This window comes from Dendrobates tinctorius, unplaced genomic scaffold (assembly GCF_039654945.1).
Source record: "Dendrobates tinctorius isolate UK_male_01 unplaced genomic scaffold, ASM3965494v1 ptg000062l, whole genome shotgun sequence".
Classification (NCBI taxonomy): Eukaryota; Metazoa; Chordata; class Amphibia; order Anura; family Dendrobatidae; genus Dendrobates; species Dendrobates tinctorius.
In genome coordinates this window covers 21,479,433-21,498,086 of record NW_027361730.1, presented here as the reverse complement: position 1 = coordinate 21,498,086, position 18,654 = coordinate 21,479,433, and the positions used below count along the sequence as shown (strand labels likewise).

Here is an 18,654-nt window from a genome sequence, read left to right as displayed (position 1 = left end):
AGAATTCTCGGGCTGTCAATTTAATTGCTTGACTGTTGAAGCTGCAGTCCTGAGAGAGTTAGGGATACTTCACACTAAGCGAGATCGCTGAAGCGTCACCGTGACGCAACAGCGACCTCGCCAGCAATCTTGTTACATGTGACACTTAGGCTGTTGTGCCCACATAAACGTTTTTTTCACGTGTTTTTTTTAAGCGTTTTTACCGGTAAAAACACTTAAAAATCAATTAAAAGAAGCATCCCCATTCATTTTAATGCATTTTGCACTTTTTCTGCATATTGACGCAGCATGCTCATTAATTTTGCGGAAAAGTCCGCATTTTTAGCTATTTTCTATGAGACTGGGGACGCACGGAAACGCGCGTTTTCTGGGAAGGAGACCGGTTTTCATGCAGAAATTTTCTGCATACGTGGGCACATAGCCTTAGCAGCGACCAGGCCCCCGCTGCGATGTCGCTGATCATGCTCGAATGTCCTGGGCCATTTTTTGATCGCTGGTGTCCCGCTGACCAGCATGCATCACTGTTTGCCACCGACGAGCGACCTCCAGAAATCATGGATGCAGGCGGGGGGGGGGGGGGAGGTGTCAGAATTGCTGCTGTGTGACAAGGTCCCAACGACCGCCGAGAGCGTTGCTGCGTCGTTGGGTAAATCTGACTGTTTGGCAGCTTACTAGCGATCATTTAGCGACGCACCAGCGATCCTTACCAGGTCGTATCACTGTTGGGATCGCTGGTGTGTCGCTTAGTGTAATGGTACCCTAAGGGTTCTCAGGTAGGTGAGGTGCCGCAAGTGTCCGTCACCTGACCTAATTTAAGCCCCCTTTTTTTTTCTGTTCCCTTAACCCCTTAATGACCAGGGGTATTTTTGGTTTTACATTTTCATTTTTCCCTCCCCTTCTTTCCAGAGCCATAACTTTTTTATTTTTCCGTTTATATGGCCATGTGAGGGCTTATTTTTTGCGGGACGAGTTGTACTTTTAAATGACATCATTGGTTTTACCATATCTTGTACTCGAAAACGGGAAAAAAATTCCAAGTGCGGTGAAATTGCAAAAAAAGTGCAGTCCCACACTTGTTTTTTGCTTGGCTTTTTTGTTAGGTTCACTAGATGCTAAATGTTACCTGCCATTATGATTCTCCAGGTCATTACGAGTTCATAGACACCAAACATGTCTATGTCCTCTTTTATCTAAGTGGTGAAAAAAAATTCCAAAGTTTGCTAAAAAAAAAAAAATTGCGCAATTTTCCGAGACCCGTAGCATCTCCATTTTTCATGATCTGGGGTCGGGTGAGGGCTTATTTTTTCCGTGCCGGACTGACGTTTTTAATGATACCACTTTTGTGCAGATACGTTCTTTTGATCACCCGTTATTGCATTTTAATGCAATGTCTTGGTGACCAAAAAAAAACGTAATTCTGGCGTTTTTAATTTTTTTCGCGCTACGCCGTTTAGCGATCGGGTTAATGCTTTTTTTTTTTTTATTGATTGGGCGATTCTGAACGCGGCGATACCTAATGTGTGTGTGTGTGTGGGATTTTTTTTTACTGTCTTATTTGATTGGGGCGAAAGGGGGGTGATTTGAACTTTTAGGTTTTTTAAATTTTTTTTTTTATTTTTAAACATTTTTTTTTTTCTTACTTTTGGCATGCTTCAATAGCCTCCATAGGAGGCTAGAAGCTTGCGCAACCCGATCGGCTCTGCTACATATGGGCGATGAGCAGATCGCCCTTATGTAGCAGATTTACTGCTGTGCTTTCAGCGCCGACCACCGGGTGGCGCTGAAAGCCATATGCCTGGAACAACCATAGAGGTCTCATAGAGACCTCTGGTTGTCCAGGCAACATGACGCCGACCCCCGATCACGTGACGGGGGTCGGCGATGACGTCATTTCCGGCCCGGCGGCCGGAAATGCTATTTAAATGCCCGCTGTCAGCATTGACAGCGGCATTTAACTAGTTAATAGGCGCGGGCGGACGGCGATTCCGCTCGCGCCTATTGCGGGCACATGTCAGCTGTTCATAACAGCTGACATGTCCCGGCTTTGATGCGGGCTCAGCGCCGGAGCCCTCATCAAAGCAGGGGAAATGTCTGATGACGGACTGTGTCCGTCATTGGACATTAAGGGGTTAATTGGGACTGCTTTAGGACGTCCCATGGTTACCTGTCACCCAATTAAGCGATAAGTATTTTACAGTAAGTATCCAATTATTTTTCTTGGAGCCTTCATTGGGGGACATGGCACCCTCCCTGTTTTTTGGGCCTATGTGCCTCAGTTGGGCCTGTATATAGTTTCTGTTGCTTCTCCTACTGCTTTTCCACTAAAACAGACAAACTTAGTGCCAGTCCTTGGGTATACCCTGCTGAGAAGGAGCTAACTCTTTTGCCCAGTGTCAGCCTCTTACCGACAGCAGCTTACACCCATGGTTACCCGTTTCCCCCAATGAAGACTCCAAGAAAGAGTACCAAAAATCCTTCTTTGCCTTTTAATCACCATTGTCTGCATAATGCAGAAAATAAGCAGAGGGGGGACTAAGTCCTAGAAATGTATCCAGTTCTGTTATGGAATATTCACTTGTCTCCCTTAGTAAATACTTGTGTTGACTTAGGCTACTTTCACACATCAGGTTTTCGGCGTCAGGCGCGATCCGGCGTCGTGCTGGAATGCCGGATCCGGCAAATGTTTTGTAAAACCGGATGTGCCGGATCCGGTTTTCTGCCGGATCCGTCTTGTTCTTGACAGACAAAACCGGATCCGGTTCATCCGTTTTTCTATCCGTTTTTCGACGGATTACGCCGGATCCGGTTTTTAAAATTGACCCTTGTGGCCTTCCGAACGGGATTGGCTACTGGAAAACTATATATAGCATGTTCCTACAGCCCTTCTTTGACAGGTTGTAGAGGAGAAAGTGCAGGTTGGAGAGAAGAGCAAGTTACTGGCGAAGATGGATGTTGTCATTGGAAATATTACCACTAGAAGTTCTGTGACGGTTTCAGTAATGAGGGACAATTTTGCACTATACTTTATGTCACCTCAAGGCAGAGTACACTGGCAGGATGACAGAGTGTGAAAGATTTGTGCCCTAACCAAACTTGTGTACCTTCTGGACCAACAGTATATACCTTTGCCAACCAAAGTTGGCTATCTTGTCATGGTCTTACTATTTTTAGCTTTAGGCCACAGGTGTGTACCTGGTTGTGTTTTATGCAAAGTATTTCACCTTTTAACAAAAGTTGTGTACATTGTTAGGAAATCACCAACAATAAACACAACTTTTCAGGTGAAATACTTTGCTTCAAACACAACCAGGAACACAACTGTGGCAAAAAGCTAAAATTTACACACAGTTATATACCTGGTTTTGAATACCTTTTTACCTTTTAAATACCCTGTATTTAACCTTTTTTTTAAACATATTTCGCCGCAGAAAGAAATGACAGACAACCAGTGTAAACAATAATTTAACTTTTATTTAAAATATTTTTTTTTTGTGTAAACTGTTTTTAAAGTTAAAAAAACTTTTTTAATAAAGGTTTGAAACCAACCAAATGGGCATTTTTATTACAAAAAAAACATTATAACTCGGTGTAGTGTGGGATGGAAATACTGCTGGAGGGGCTGCGGGACACTTCGACAATGGGAGTGTGGAGAGAGGACTGGGATCGTGGTGGGGAAGGAACAGTTAGAGGTGATGGTGTGGAAAAAGCTACAGAATGGGTGGACATGTGGGAGGCAGAAGAGGTGGTGGGCGGTGGAGTGGAGGGTTGGGCAGGGACTGTAGGAGCAGATGATGTTGATGGAAAGTGGTACGGGGAAGGAGTTTTTTGGTACGGGGAAGGAGTTTTGGTACGGGGAAGGAGTTTTGGTACGGGGAAGGAGTTTTGGTACGGGGAAGGAGTTTTGGTACGGGGAAGGAGTTTTGGTACGGGGCAGGTTGCTGGAAGTGGGGAGATGTCTGGTACTGGGGAGGTTGCTGGTACTGGGGAGGTTGCTGGTATGTAATAGGAGGGGGAGGATGGAAAGTGGCTGGAGGGGGTGCAGATGTAATAGGAGGGGGAGGATGGAAAGTGGCTGGAGGGGGTGCAGATGTAATAGGAGGGGGAGGATGGAAAGTGGCTGGAGGGGGTGCAGGTGGAGGAACTACAGTGGTGGGAGGTGGAGGTTGGGAGGTAACCTGCTGTAGAGCACCATGGCACGAATGCATTACATGCATCTGCTGGGTAGGAGATAGTGTTGCCATGCGCTCCACAACAGACCTGAAAAAGGTGTGGTTTGGCGAAGATCTTGCTTCTGAATGCATGGTTTGCAGAAGTGTCTTCACCTCCAGAATGCTGGAGTTGATCTGCTGAAAGCCTGCGGAGATTTGCTCTGACAAGACTTTTAGACAGTTCTGGAAAGATGCATTCAGATGCAAGAACTCTGGCGCATAACTCTTTTCCTGACCCCTCTGCCGCTGCCGCCCAGTACCCGCAGGTGTACTAGAGGTGGCAGGGGCAGAAGGGTGGGGTAAAGGGAAAGCGATCTCCTCACCAGCAGCTTCATGTAATGTAGGCGGCCACGATGCTCCTGTGCTGGTGGATGGGACAGATGGGTCGAATGTGTGGGAAGGCTGGGAAGGTGCAGATGTACCGGGGCGGTCGAAGTGTCCCTCGGTGCCGGTCTCCTCAGGGATCGCCTCAGAAGGGTCCAATCGTGCAGGCTCCCGAGTGCTGCTCACCGTGCTGTGGAATAAAGAGAAAAAAAAACAATTAAAATACTGACATGGTATGGCCCTGGCTGAAAAAAAAAAGTTACATCTAACATTTTTTTTCACATGTGGTGTGTAATATTTACCTTCTAGTGACCATTGTTTCCCGGAGGAACGACAGGGCTTGTGCGTACTTGTACTTGCTCCTGCGTCCTCCAGATCCACTCGGGGCCCGCATCTCTTTATTGAACTCCTTCTTGAAACGATCCCTCACAGACCGCCACCGATTCACAATTCTGTTCCCTGAAACGAGAAAGGAGTGGTTAGTATACAACATCAGTGTTTCACAAACTCCAGTCCTCATGGTCCCCAGGGGTCATGTTTTCAGGATTTCCATAGTAAATAGAAATCCTGAACACATGATCCGTGGGGACCACGAGGACTGGAGTTCGGGAAACACTGGTTTACATCAAGCAACCGGTACTGTATATACTTACGCTCTTTAATCTGGGCCCGAACATCGAGGTCCTCCCAGCGGCCCACAAGGAGCGAACAGATTTCCTCCCAGAGTCGTCGGGTAACGATAAGGTCAGCGTGGTGGCGGTCAGCCATATTCCAGAGCGGCTCCCTTTCTCTGACGAGATCGATGAGGTGGTCCACATCGAGTCCTCCATCCTCACCGTCAGAGTCGGGAGCACGCTGTGAAGGCTGTTAAAGAAAAAGACAAAAATAACATAATTAGCCTACACAAAAGAAATGAAATAAAAAGTGCAAAAAAACAAAGCAAAAATATTTATACTTACACGCTGGTGACCGCCGCGTTGCTGTCGCCGACGACCCTGGGAGGCACTGCGAGGACCTCTTGGCCGAGCACCAGATTGGGAAGACTAGAGAAGAAAACAAAAAATGTTATGTCTTTGGATGTAGGCATTTGTTTGCTGTGTGTGTGGTCTGCAGAACATTGTTTTCTATGTGTTGTGTGTAGTGTGATGTTGTGTTTCTGCGTTTGATGCAAAAAACTTACCAATTGTGAGCCCACTCCAAGTGTCTGTCCACCCCTTCCTTCTTCTTCTGGGAGCTCCTCTTCATCTTGTGAATCCTGTTTTGAAATAAAAGGCAATGAATAGACATATATTACAGAGATGATGGATTTTGGAAATAAAAACTTACCGTCAAACGCTGACGATGCGAGGGAGGGCTCCCAGAAGATGATGTGCTGTCTTCCTGGTGGCCACACTCCATGCCTGTGGGTGGTGTTCCAGCTGCTGCCATTGCTGCTGCTGCATCTATTGGGCGGCTGTTGAATAAAGAGAAACAAAGGGCCAATGAATATCTTGATATTCAATAGCCCTAGTTTGGAGGAATGGGGGATTTGATAATTACCGTCTCTCATCTGCTGCTGGCCTCCCCTCCTCAGCATGTTCCATTTGCTGCTCCATTTGGGGTGGTGGTGGTGCTGATGGTGCTGCAGTGGTCTCCTGCCTTCTCCTGCTGCGCTTGGTTGCTTTCTTGGGTGGCATGTTGGGTGTGGCTGTGGGTCCCACTGTCTTGCTTTTATATATGTCTTGTGGGCAGAGCTACTGAGCATGCTCAGACCAAAAAAAACGGATCCGGCCACCGGATCCGGCTTTCGCCGGATCAGGCGCATTGCGGCGCTCATAGGCTTTCATTGTGTGAAAAAGCCGGACGCGCCGGATCCGGCGTGTCCGGCTTTTTCGCCGGAGACAAAAAACGTTACAGTAGCCGGTTTTTCCAGACGCCGAATCGCGACACATTGCCGGATCCGGCGAAAACCGGATGAAACGCATGGCCATCCGGCGCGATCCGGCGCAAATGCAAGTCAATGGGGGGGAAACCGGATCCGGCATTGCATTTCGCCGGATCCGGTTTCTGTCAAAAGCGCCGGATCGCGCCTTACGGCGAAAACCTGATGTGTGAAAGAGGCCTTATGGAATTACAATTCTGGAGCTTATAGACCTTTGTGTTGTACCGTCTTATGGTTTTTGTCTTGAGCTTTTCTGAATAAATTGAAAACTAGAATTTTATTAAAGGGTTTGTTGAGGATTAGAAAAACATGGCTGCTTTCTTCCAAAAACAATGCACATATCCACATGTTTCTGTTATATTGCAGATCGGCTCCTTTTGAAGTGAATGCTGAGTTGCAATACCAGACACTACTTTTAGATAGTGTTTGGGAAAAATATCTGCAATGTTTTTTTCAGTCCTGGACTTTCTCTTTTATTTGAAATATGTGAATTTATTAGTGAATTTAATAATGAACTTTTATGTAATTAGTCACATGAATCTGTCTCCAGTGCAGCACAGACCGTTTCGATAGCAACCTCAATAGAGCCACACAGACCAGCGTCCAAGCTCTCGCCAGCCAAATCTGCAGGTGCTAAGCCGTACTGTAGGGGACAAATTAGCTGCAAGGGAGCCTGTGATGCAGGAGCCTCAAGCAGCAGCTCTCGTGAACAGATTGAAAACACCCCAATGTTGTGTCCGTTCCATTTACAACCCATTCCAGAGTAAGACCCTTATTTACATACTAAATGGCTGTCTTTTTATTAGTAACCCCTCTTCTTTATAGAGCCCACATTTACATTAGTCTTTCTGCACTACTACTTTTACAGACCAGATGCTGCGCTGAAAAGTCTCGAAATAGAATTTAACCGAAATAAGGAAAGGCTTCAGTTTTTTAAGGTAAGGTTAAAGAACCCCAAAAGGGCTGGTAATATTCAAAGGCTTCAATCACATGACAGTCATTGATGTAAGCCTCTGCACGCCAGCATTCCACGTCATAACCCTTTAGCCCCTTGATAATGCTTCTGGTGCGGTGAAACATTTCAGGGGTTTGATTTTATTTTTATCTGCAGTCTTTCACAATCATATTGAGGTGTACTGGAGACACATCGCTCATGTAGATACAATTCAAATAACTTCAGCAGCTTTGATGCTGTCCCTATTCTATTAATTTATTAATTGTAAGCCATATGACTGATTTTGTGTTATAGCTGACATTTAGTCTTGTTGCTGTCATTGCAGCAAATTACTGGCCAAAAACCTTAGAGGGGTTTTCCGCAACTTTAACTTGGATGGCCTATCTTTGGGATAGGTCATTTGTGTCTGATCGACGGACTTGCGACCCCTGATACCCCCTGCCGATCAGCTGTACATGGCTGAGAATTGCTACCAACTGTTTTTTTATTAAAAAAAAAAAAAAAATGTTTGCAGGCAGAAAATTGCATGATTTAAACTCTATTTACTTTTTCTAATCTTTATTTTAGTCTCCTTAGAGGACTTAAAATAAGTGTTTATATACTTGCCTGCAGGGTGATCCGGTCTGATGGGTGTCGCTGGTCTTGGTCCGGCGCCTCCTATCTTCTAATGATCGCCGCCCTCCTGCTTGCTTCTAGTGGATAATGCGGCCCTGCATCATCCACACAGGCTTCCTGGAATTGTGTTCCTGAGAAGGTGTACTTTGCTCTGCCCTGTTGCGGGCAGAGCAAAGCACTGCAGTGCGCAGGTGTCGGGGCACCTAGACCTTTTCCGGCACCTGCGCACTTCAGTACTTTGCGCTGGTTACACCACTTGCCACTACACCAAGGCAACTGGGAAAAGTGAGGCTAAGCGCCAGATTTGGCTCACCTTCTTGATGCACCATTTCTGGGTCCGCTGAGGGCTGGTGGTGTTGGCCTGGGAGGGGGGAAAATATCTCTGGCCCCTTCCCTGGCTATTAATATTAGCCCACACTGTGGCTTTCCCTTCCCTGGTTAGAATTTATAGGGGGAACCTCTTTCATTTTATTTTCCTCGGGTTCCCCTTTAAACTAACCAGTAGAGTTGAGCGAACTTGTTCGGGTTCCCTTCTTTCTGGATTGCGTTGGCTGATCGCCGCCGCAGCTACATGTATCAAGGTTGTGTCACAGCACATGGTTGAAGAGCTCAACAAGCAGACTCTCCATGTATGTGCTATGACACAGCCGCGACACATGCGGCGCCAATCAGCTGGTCAGCCGGCGCAATCCAGGAAGCCAGATTCCCTCTTCAGCTTATTCGGTAAGAGCTATAGCTTGCCGAATAAGAGGGAACCCAAACAAATTTGCTCAAATCTGCTAACCAGTAAAGGCTAAGCAAACGGCTGTGAGCTGTTATAAAAATTAATCTTTATTTATATAGCACCAATTTATTTGGCAGCGCTTCACAATTCCACAGTTGTTATACAAGTCATAAGTAACAATATTAAAGATAATACAATAATGCAAAGATATTGATGCCCCTGCTCGTCAGAGCTTACAATCTACAATGAGGTGGGGGAGACACAAAGTACAGATGCTTATTCACAATGATGGTCCAGCCATATTGAGGGAATGAGGGATAGACAAAGACTGCATGAGGTAGTCACCAGCCAGTATTTGTGGTGTTTTTGGGTGCGGTGGCATTTGATGGAGAGTTATGTTCAGAGAAATAGTGAATGGGCTATATATAAAAGGACTTTGATTATAGAACGTAATAGGCGGATGTTTTTAGGGAGCTCCTAAAACTCTAAGTTATGGTTAGTCCATATTTCTTGGGGTAGAGAATTCCAGAGGATTGGCGCAACTCTATGCTGCATTTAAAGGGAATCTGTCACCCCTTTTTTGAGATATCATATAATGATATCATTCAATAGTGTGTCACATAAGGATTCTCTTAGTACTTTTGCTTCCCCCTGACCCCGCACCTTTCATGTATAAATACCTTTTTTATATCGGTTCAGATGTATGTAAACTGCCGCTGTCCGGTCCGCTGGGCGGGGCTTATTCACCTGCTCCCCCCCCCTCCCTGTCTTGCTCTACGCATTTCTTCTTGTGTAAAGCAAGACACGGAGGGGGGGAGCAGTTGAATAAGCCCCGCCCATCGGACCGGACAGCGGCAGTTTACATACATCTGAACCAATATAAAAAAGGTATTTATGCATGAAAGATGCGGGGTCAGGGGGAAGCAAAAGTACTAAGAGAATCCTTATGTGACACACAATTGAATGATATCATTATATGATATCTCAAAAAAGGGGTGACAGATTCCATTTAATTCCATATTTGTCACTCTGACATACAGATGGCACATGGACCATGGATCACACGGGTACTGTTTTTTCCTGTACAGGAATTGCCAGGAAGTGTGAAGGGGCCTTAGTGGAGATGTCCTCTGCTGTGATTAAGTGATTTTCATCCATATGTTGATAAAGATAACGCTGTGATTATTTTTCAGTGGTGTTCGAAGGCTTTCAAGAATGTCACAGTGATTCCTCCAGAAACTGGAACTGTGCATCAGGTGAATTTAGAATACCTATCCAGATTAGTTATGGAGGATAAAGGCTTCTTGTATCCAGACAGTGTCCTTGGTACGGATTCTCACACTACTATGGTGAATGGCCTTGGAATCTTGGGTTTAGGTGAGTTAAATTTCTTCACCACTTTCTTAAAAGGTAGCTAATAAATGGCTTAAAGCAATATAAACAATTACATCTTGAAGACCTCTAAGTTTTTAGGTTATTTGTTTGAAATCAGATCTGATAGAAAGTTAATAAAGCATTTCTAAGTCCAGCCTGATGTTGGTAGTGTAAATTTGAGGGGATATTTTTACTGCTACGGTTGCTTTGCGACTTCACACAACAGTCTTATCCATGTGGCACTTCAGGGGCACTTTATATCCTTGAAAGAGTTTGTTTTCATGTAGAAGATGTCTAATGGGTATCCTAGTCTATTCTATTATTTCTAAACACTGTTTTTGGGGATTCCTTTGTATCTCCGTTCATACTGCACCCACACACACAAATGATACACCATTTGGAAGGTAAACTTGCCCCCTTCAGCAAGAAAATAGCCTAACAAACCACACATCCACGATTTGACCACAAAATACAGTTTAAACATTAATTTTCATAAACCTGCAGTAAGGAAAAATGACCTGCAGGTGGCACCACAGTACCCCAAAGAACACTACCAACACATTTGTAAACATGCACTGCTTTTTCGCTGATTACTTCGCCACACACACGATACGGTAAACATTCCCGATTTCATCACTAAATACAGTATAAACATTTTTTTTCAAAAAACTGCAGAAGACACAATGACCTGCAGGTGGCACCTCAACCGGAAAACATTTTTTGGCCTCTGCTTATCAAACCAATTTATTGTATTACCAATCTACATACAGTATATAAATACCTGTCTGTGTTCATCAGCTCATGAAATACATTTACATTTCACCAGCTTCCTTTTTCTGAAATTGCGTGCGCTCCCGACGACCAATGTGTGAAAATTTTGCACGGGCCAAGCTAGTAAATATATAATGTACAACTGATATTTTTTATAAAGAAACCAACTGTAATATTTAGTAAATTGTCATTTAGTTTTTCTGTTCCGATTGTGACACTTATTGTGTGCGCCATTAATTTACTGCCTATAATATAATATGGAACGGTGATAAGATCTGTATCTGCAATATTCCTTTTTTTTCTTAGGTGTCGGAGGAATAGAATCAGAAGCAGCTATGCTGGGCATACCCATCACGTTGACCATACCAGAAATAATTGGCTGTAAGGTGACTGGCTCGGTACCAGAACTTTCCACATCCATAGATGTCGTTTTAAGCATCACTAAGGTGAAAATTTAAAACTGGATAGAACATTAGCTCTAGCTATTTGTGACTGCTGTGCTTGAATCTGGTCAATGTGTGCAAGTGTGTTTTATGGGCTTTTTAATGAAGCAGGTTTTTTTTTTTTCTTTTTTTCATCATGCTTTGTTTTACGGAGAGCGTTACTTTTGTACTTTTCCCCAGCTGTCTATTGTATGAGACAAAATTGCCACCTTACAAATAAATTCTGAAGTCTCTTCTGCTGCAGGAAGACAAAAACTTGTGATGAAAGTCCCAGACTTGTTTGAGCTAAAGCAGAGCGAGGTATCTATAGGTGCCCTTCTCAGTTTGGGGCAGTGGTTGTGAAATTCTGTAGGTGAAGGGGGTTTTATTGAATTTACAGTTCTGTATTAACCCTTTCAGGTTATATAACTTATATTTTTACGTCATGTCATGTCCATGACTTTGATGTGGGCTTCAGCTTTAATCCTGCAACTTTCCTTGCACATGACAGCTGATTGTAATCAGCTATCATGTACCTTTAATAGCCGCTGGTGGATCGTTGCATAACCTGCAGCTATTAACCAGTGAAATCTAGTGATTTTAACACACGCCGGCCGGAAGTGCACCATTCCAGCAGCCCATCAGGTGCCCCATCATGTGATTGCGTGATTGTGTCTACCCCAAAATGATAAGCCATCACACAGCCCCAGACCCTTAAAAAAATGAAACTGCTGCAGGTCTTGGAAAATGGTGACAAATTTAAACTTCTTTTCATACAAATTCCAGAATTTTTTTCATCTCTGAAATAAAAAATAAGCTAATACATGTATGGTGTCTGCGTACTCGTACTGACCTAGGGAATCATATTGCCAGGCCAGTTTTACCATATAGTAAATACATACTAAAAAAATAATTGTGCAATTGCACTTTTTTGCAATTTTACTGCAGTTAAAAAAAAAAAAAAAAAAAAAAAATAAAATAAAATAAAAAATTCACGTTTTTCGATACGCTATATGTTAAAATCAATGGTACCATTCAAAACTAAAACTCATCCTGCAAAAATCAAGCATATTGATGGAAGAGTGAGTTATGGCTGTTAAAGGTCGTAACCATGGATACTGCAATACCCTACAATTGGATAAGCGACATAGCAACACATACTAAATGTTAGAATAGGATCTTGGAGATGGGAATACCCCTTTAAATGTTTCCTAGAAAATGATTCTTAGCAAATCCTTTTATTTTTTCCCTGCAGCACTTAAGACAAGCTGACTTAGCAGGAAGATTTGTGGAATTCTTTGGAGAGGGTTTGTCTCAGCTTTCAGTTGTCGACCGTACCACAATAGCCAACATGTGCCCAGAGTATGGTGCCACAGTGGCCTTCTTTCCAGTGGACCAAGTTACCCTTAGCCACCTGAAACAAATTGGTAAGCATTCTGCACTGGCTATCTAGCAGTTGTGTATGATGCATGATTTGTAAAGTGCTATGGAATTTGTTGGTGCTATGTGAATTAAAATGATTTTAAGAATCTGTTCACCTCATGTTTGTCGGGAATTAAACTTCAAACAAATGCCTCCGTCTGGCCTTTTATATGAGCTTCCTGGAAAACCTTATATTGAGGCTCTCCCATCAAAATTTTTATCCTCAATATATTGCAATCATCATCATCATTATTGGTTGCAATTGCTCATTTTGTCGTTCTACCCAGTTAATTCTTTTTTTTTCCCCCCCCCCCGTTAGGTCTACAATATCATGTGATTAAAAATGGACAAGCTCAATCCTAAGCTCTTTGTAGAAACAGGAGGTCAGTTTTCCCTGTATGGGTCATGAGTCACTGCAAAAGTCTGTGGGAGGAGGCAACAGCTGGGTCAGGAGCTGAAGAGGAGCTTGATAAATGCAGGGACAAGAGACTTCTGTTTCTACATGGAGCAGAGAAAACAATTAACTGGATGGAAAGACAAAATCAGCAATTTTAAGTACACCGTACCATATAATATGATGACTGCAATATATTAAGAGGATAAAAACTTTGATGGGGAGTGTCTCTTTAGGGTATGTTTCCACGGTCAGCAAACGCTGCGGATTGGACACTGCATACATCTGCAGCATCCAACCTTCAGTGGCCAGATGTTGCAGCATAGTGGATGGGATTTCAAGAAATCCCATGTCCACTATGCGTGTACTGGCGGCTTCCCTGCGGAGACGCATATGCGGCGTGTCTTTCCAGACCGCGGCTTGTCTATTTATCTTGCGATATCACCAATGCAATGTATAGGACGCCGTTATTCCGCACAGTTCAATGAACACATGCGGAATCACCTGCGTTCAAAAGCCGGCAGCGCTTTGGACGCAGCGGACATGTGCTGTGTTCAAAGCGCTGACGGTGTGGATGTAACCTAAAGCGTATGTACTGCTCCTAGGAAAAGCAGTTCTGTAATATAGAAAAAATGTTTCTTGTAGAAGATACCTGTTTACATACTGCCCACTGCAATCAATGAAACATTTGTAGTAGTGTCAATCCACATCCTCACAAAGTGCAAAATTATGCAAATGGTTGTCCAGTGCAGTTTATAAGGCTCTGGTCATGGCATGTTTTTGGTAAAAGGTACTGATTTTTTTTCAGTCACCCATGACTGCACCACGAGAGAGGGGATCCGCCCTTCAAGGACAGGAAACCTTCAAGATAAAAAGGGCAGCTCCTCTCTCCACATCAGTTGGTTTCCTGTCCTTGATGGGGAATCCTCAAGATGAATTCATGGAAGAGGATGCCTAGGATGGATGAGTTTGGCAGGCAGAGGTCTGTTACATCAGTCACCAGGTGTCAGTAGTGCCTCGGAGGCCACATTGCGTGCGTGGGGAGGTGTTATGCCTGGCCATGCAGCCCGGGAGCACATCTGTGTCTGGGTGAATTTCAGTGAAGAGGATGTCTGGGGCGGTCGTCTTGGAGCAGATTTAGATCTGCTATGGCCGCAGCCAGTGTTTGCTCTCAGGGTCTTGTGCGCTCTGAGTGGAGTCGCGTTCTGATGCGTAGGACCAGGAGGCACAGGAAAGGACTGCACCTTTCTGGAGTCTCGGGGGCATTTAAAGAGGCCACAAGCAGGCAATAAGCTGGCAAAGACGGATGCTTTTTCACCGGAGCACCTAAAGCCGCAGGAGCAGCAAGAATTCCCCCAGAAGCCTGAAAAGCACCTATCGCGCTCTCAGGATAGAAAGATGCAAGATCCCCAGCATCCACACCGCAGCAGCAGCGGGGGCCGCTCGGGCAGCATACGGGCAGATCATCACAGCTCTAGGAAGGAGGAGTCCATAGTCTCTGGAGGAGACATTACTGACATCATTCAACCTCCGTATCCGGGATAAAGCGTCCGAGTGCTGAGTGATCTACGAGAAAGTGCAGTACACTAATGTATATTTTTCTTTCGCTTCTGGTCTTTCTCCCTCTCCTTTTTGTTTTTGGTGGGACGCAGAGCAGGGGGTCCCTAGAAAGAGTCCTGAGATCCTTAATCCAGTCTGAAGTCCGTATAACAGTAATCACGCTGCAGACCATGGCAGACAGTGACAGTAAGAGGAAGGAAAGATACAGCCTTTTTTGCATCGCAAGAGTAGTCTACGGGTATCTGAGTCAGAGGACTCGGCTCAGATGGGGTTATCCGATAGCAGTTGAGAAGAAGAGATCAGTTTTCCAGTAGAAGCTACGGATGAGTTAATAAAGGCAGTTCAATCCACTATGGGGCTAGTGGATGAAAGGACTAAGGCCGGGATCACAGTACCGTGTATTTCTATGCAGCCGCAGCTCCGGTCCTGAGTGCTGGCTGCAGCGACGGGTTTTGATGCAAGAGACTCATGCGAGATTCCCCACAACACACACGGTTGTGTGATCCCGGCCTAAGAGGTCGGCTCTTGACCTCATGTTTGGCAGCCTGCAGAAAAAGAAACGTAGGGCCTTTCCTAAAAATGATCAGTTACAGAGCCTCATTAAAAAAAAGAATGGGAGAGACTGGGCAGGAAGGCACAGGAGCTTACCTCCCTTAAGAGTAAATATCCATTTGATGAGGAGGCATCCTCCTCTTGGGATAAAGCACAGAGACTGGATGTGGCAATTTCAACGATCTCAAGGAAGTCTTCTCTCCCGTTCGAGGACTTAGTATTTTCGAAGGAGCAGCTAGATAGGAAAACAGTTTCAAGGAATAAATATAGATATATACACTGGCATAACGTGCAGATAAATGAAGAAAACCGTCTGCCTATCTTGAGGTGAATATATGATCCAGCACGGATAGAAGGGTAGTATGAGGAAAGTTTCTGGGTTACTGACCCGCAAAAAAATCCACAGGGGTGGCTGCACCAGAATTCCAAGTGCGCCTGCGCTAGTGGTGTTTTTTGGCACACTTCCTGTTTCTTTCCCCATTCCCGTCATTCAGAGCGCAGTGCGCACGCGCGATCAGCATAATGATGCGCGTTCATTGAATTCACAGTTGTGGTTAAGATAGCGCAGGCGCACTACAACTAACGTTGTTTCTTGCCACACTTCTGTTTTTTCCCCACTTCCGTCATCTAGAGCGCAGTGCGCCTGCGCGATTAGCGCTATGACGTTCGCTCATTGAATCCACAGCTGTATTGCATTTTATGAGTTATTGGGTGCATAAATAAACGTGCCTCTCCTCCGTCTCACACATTCTCCCTTACCAGACGGGGGCGTGGTCCCCGATGCTCTGAGTCATTATTATGCAGGTCTGCTTATGCCATTTTTTCCGTTCTGCTTTCCTGGGCTATATCTTTACTTAGTATTCAGACTTCGTTTTCCTCTTTTATTTCTTAGAATATATGAGTGGAACATATGGGCACACAGGTACTTATTTTTTGATTTGTTCACTTCCCTTAAGATACCTTATGATCACCTTCAAATTTCTATATGTGCATATATTTACATATATAATGTTTTCCCCTTTTTTTAACAGAATATTAGGATTTACTCACCGGATGGAATCATTTTGTTTATGATGTTTATTTGACTTGTTGACTATTTTGACTTATTTTCTATATAAACCATGTATTAAAATGGCACATTGTCTCCCAACATACGTTATTGACTATACGTTATGGTTACTTTATTTTTTTATAAATAAAACCCTTGATAAAGGCCTGAAAGAGCCGAAATGTTTGGGGATTCTGTATTGTCTTATGTTTCATGCTTCAACAAATAAATAGTTTCTTGCAAAAGAAATGTTACTTTTTTACCTCAGGTTTTGCACTATAGTTGCACCAGAAGGATCCTGTAAGCTGGAGCAGGGAGATGAGAGCCAGCAAGTACACAGGTACTGGCATGAAAACACAGCGGCACGTGAAATATACTGTGCACCCCAGGTGGAGGAAAAGTGGGGACCGGGGAGCGTCGTCACCCATCTCCCCCCCCCCCCCCATGGAGCCCACCTGGATCCTCACCAAGGATAGGCATGCGGTGTGCGCCGGCCGGTGAGGCGCCGCTGTCCGCGCCTTGTTTTGTTTTAGGAAAACTGTTTCCTTTAAAGCAGCCTGGGAGTCCTCAGTGGGAGCACTAAGCCAGCCATTGCAGCTACATGTGGGGCCAGGTCCCTACAGGTTTGGCTGGATAATCTCGATTAGAACAGCGGGTCTCAAGAGAAGCCATTCTAGAGGCGGTCCCCACCATTAATGCTGCAGCAGTTTTTTTTTTAGTAGATGCTTCAGTGGATTCTGCAAGATTGACTGCCAGATCAGGGGCACTAGCCAATGCTGGACGTTGGGCAGTCTGGCTGAAATGCTTGCCGGGAGATATGCAAGCTAAAGTTAAGTTCTGCTCTATTCCCTGTGAAGGGAAATTTTTGTTTGGGCCTGAACTAGATGAATTACTAGAGAAAGCAGGAGATAAAAAGAAAGGGTTTCTGAAGCCGCTCTTTCCATCCTTTTGGCGATTCTTTCGGGGGGGGGTTGAAGGTCCAGGGGGCAGATATACAGAGAACGAGACAGACCAGATAAGCAGTCCGGAGGAAGGAGAAGTTTCTACTTTGGGAAACCCTTCAAAGACACCAAAAAGCCCTCTCAATGACTTGTTTTCCCATGTGGGAGGGAGGCTCTCTCACTTCCTTTCGTCCTGGGAAGGAATTTCGTCCAGTGCCTGGATCCGACAGATTGTTGGGTCGGACCTAAAGTTAAATTTCCACGATCTATCGCCACAAAGGTATATAGAGACCCCGGTACAATCATCACAAGAAAAACAACAGGTCCTGGAAGACAAAAATAGTATTGTTATTGGAAAAGCATGTACTGGAAGAAGTTCCTGTAGGGGAAAGAAAGGAGGGGTTCTATTCCTCCCTATTTCTGATTAAAAAAAAAAAAACAAAACACGGCTCTTGGAGGGACCATTATAATCTTGTGAGGTCTGAACAGTTTTTTGATAGTCCCTTCGTTCAAGATGGAGTCAGTAAGATCAGCCGTGAAATTTCTCTTCCCACATTGTTACATGGCAGTCTTGGACCTCAAGGACCACTATCATGTTCCCATCTGCAAGCAAGATTGGAGGTTCCTCAGGGTAGCGGTGCAAATAAGATCTCAAATAATTCATTTCCAGTACAGAGCTCTACCCTTCGGGTTAGCAGTAGACCCTCGGATATTCACGAAGCTGATCTCAGAATTGACTGCTCATCTCCGAGAGAAGGACATTTTTGTAATACTGTATCTGGATGATTTCTTGATTTGTTGGAAACTCCTTTCTTCACTGTCAGGAACAAGCCAGGATAGTCAGGAATGCTTTAGAGTCTCTGGGGTGGCAGTTGAATTTACAAAAGTCCAGACTAAGGCCAGTAATGGTATAAGTCGTCTTAGGTTTAGTAATAGACTCAGTGAGGGAGGAATGTCGACTCCCAGAAGAAAAGGAGGAAAAACATCAGACAGCTGATCTTATCAATGGCGAATTCAAAAGATGACCCTCAGGAAAGCAATGTCGCTGATGGGGTCTCTAACTGCCTGTATACCAGCAGTGAAAAGGGCCCTTTCCACAAAGAAAGCTGCAGTGGTGTGTGCTAGAGAACGAGCTAGTTCTACAGGGTCACTTGGAAAGAAAGCCTACCCTCCCAGAGACATTTGTTTGGTCTGTAACCACCATCTGAGTGATCGCGTTAGTTCCAAGAGTGGTACTTTTGATAAACAGAGCATCCAAGATGGTCACAACAGATGCCAGTCCCTGGGAGTGGGGAGCCCATCTGGGCACCCTATGGCTTCAGAATGCCTGGTCTCAGGAAGAAAGACGCCTGTCAAACGTCTGGGAGCTCCTAGCTGTTGAAGGGGCACTGAAGAGACTGTTACCACATCTACAAGGAAGGAC

At 44.7% G+C, this 18,654-nt stretch overlaps 1 protein-coding gene across 1 annotated transcript in view; it reads left to right on the top strand.

Annotated features, from left to right (window-relative positions):
* Positions 1-18,654, top strand: part of IREB2 (iron responsive element binding protein 2) — a 148,483-nt gene that overhangs the window by 58,189 nt on the left and 71,640 nt on the right. The window contains exons 6-10 of the mRNA XM_073579368.1: positions 7,004-7,216; positions 7,322-7,391; positions 9,941-10,124; positions 11,199-11,338; positions 12,570-12,741. Of these exons, the coding sequence (XP_073435469.1) occupies positions 7,004-7,216; positions 7,322-7,391; positions 9,941-10,124; positions 11,199-11,338; positions 12,570-12,741 (779 nt within the window). The remainder of the gene's footprint in view (positions 1-7,003; positions 7,217-7,321; positions 7,392-9,940; positions 10,125-11,198; positions 11,339-12,569; positions 12,742-18,654) is intronic.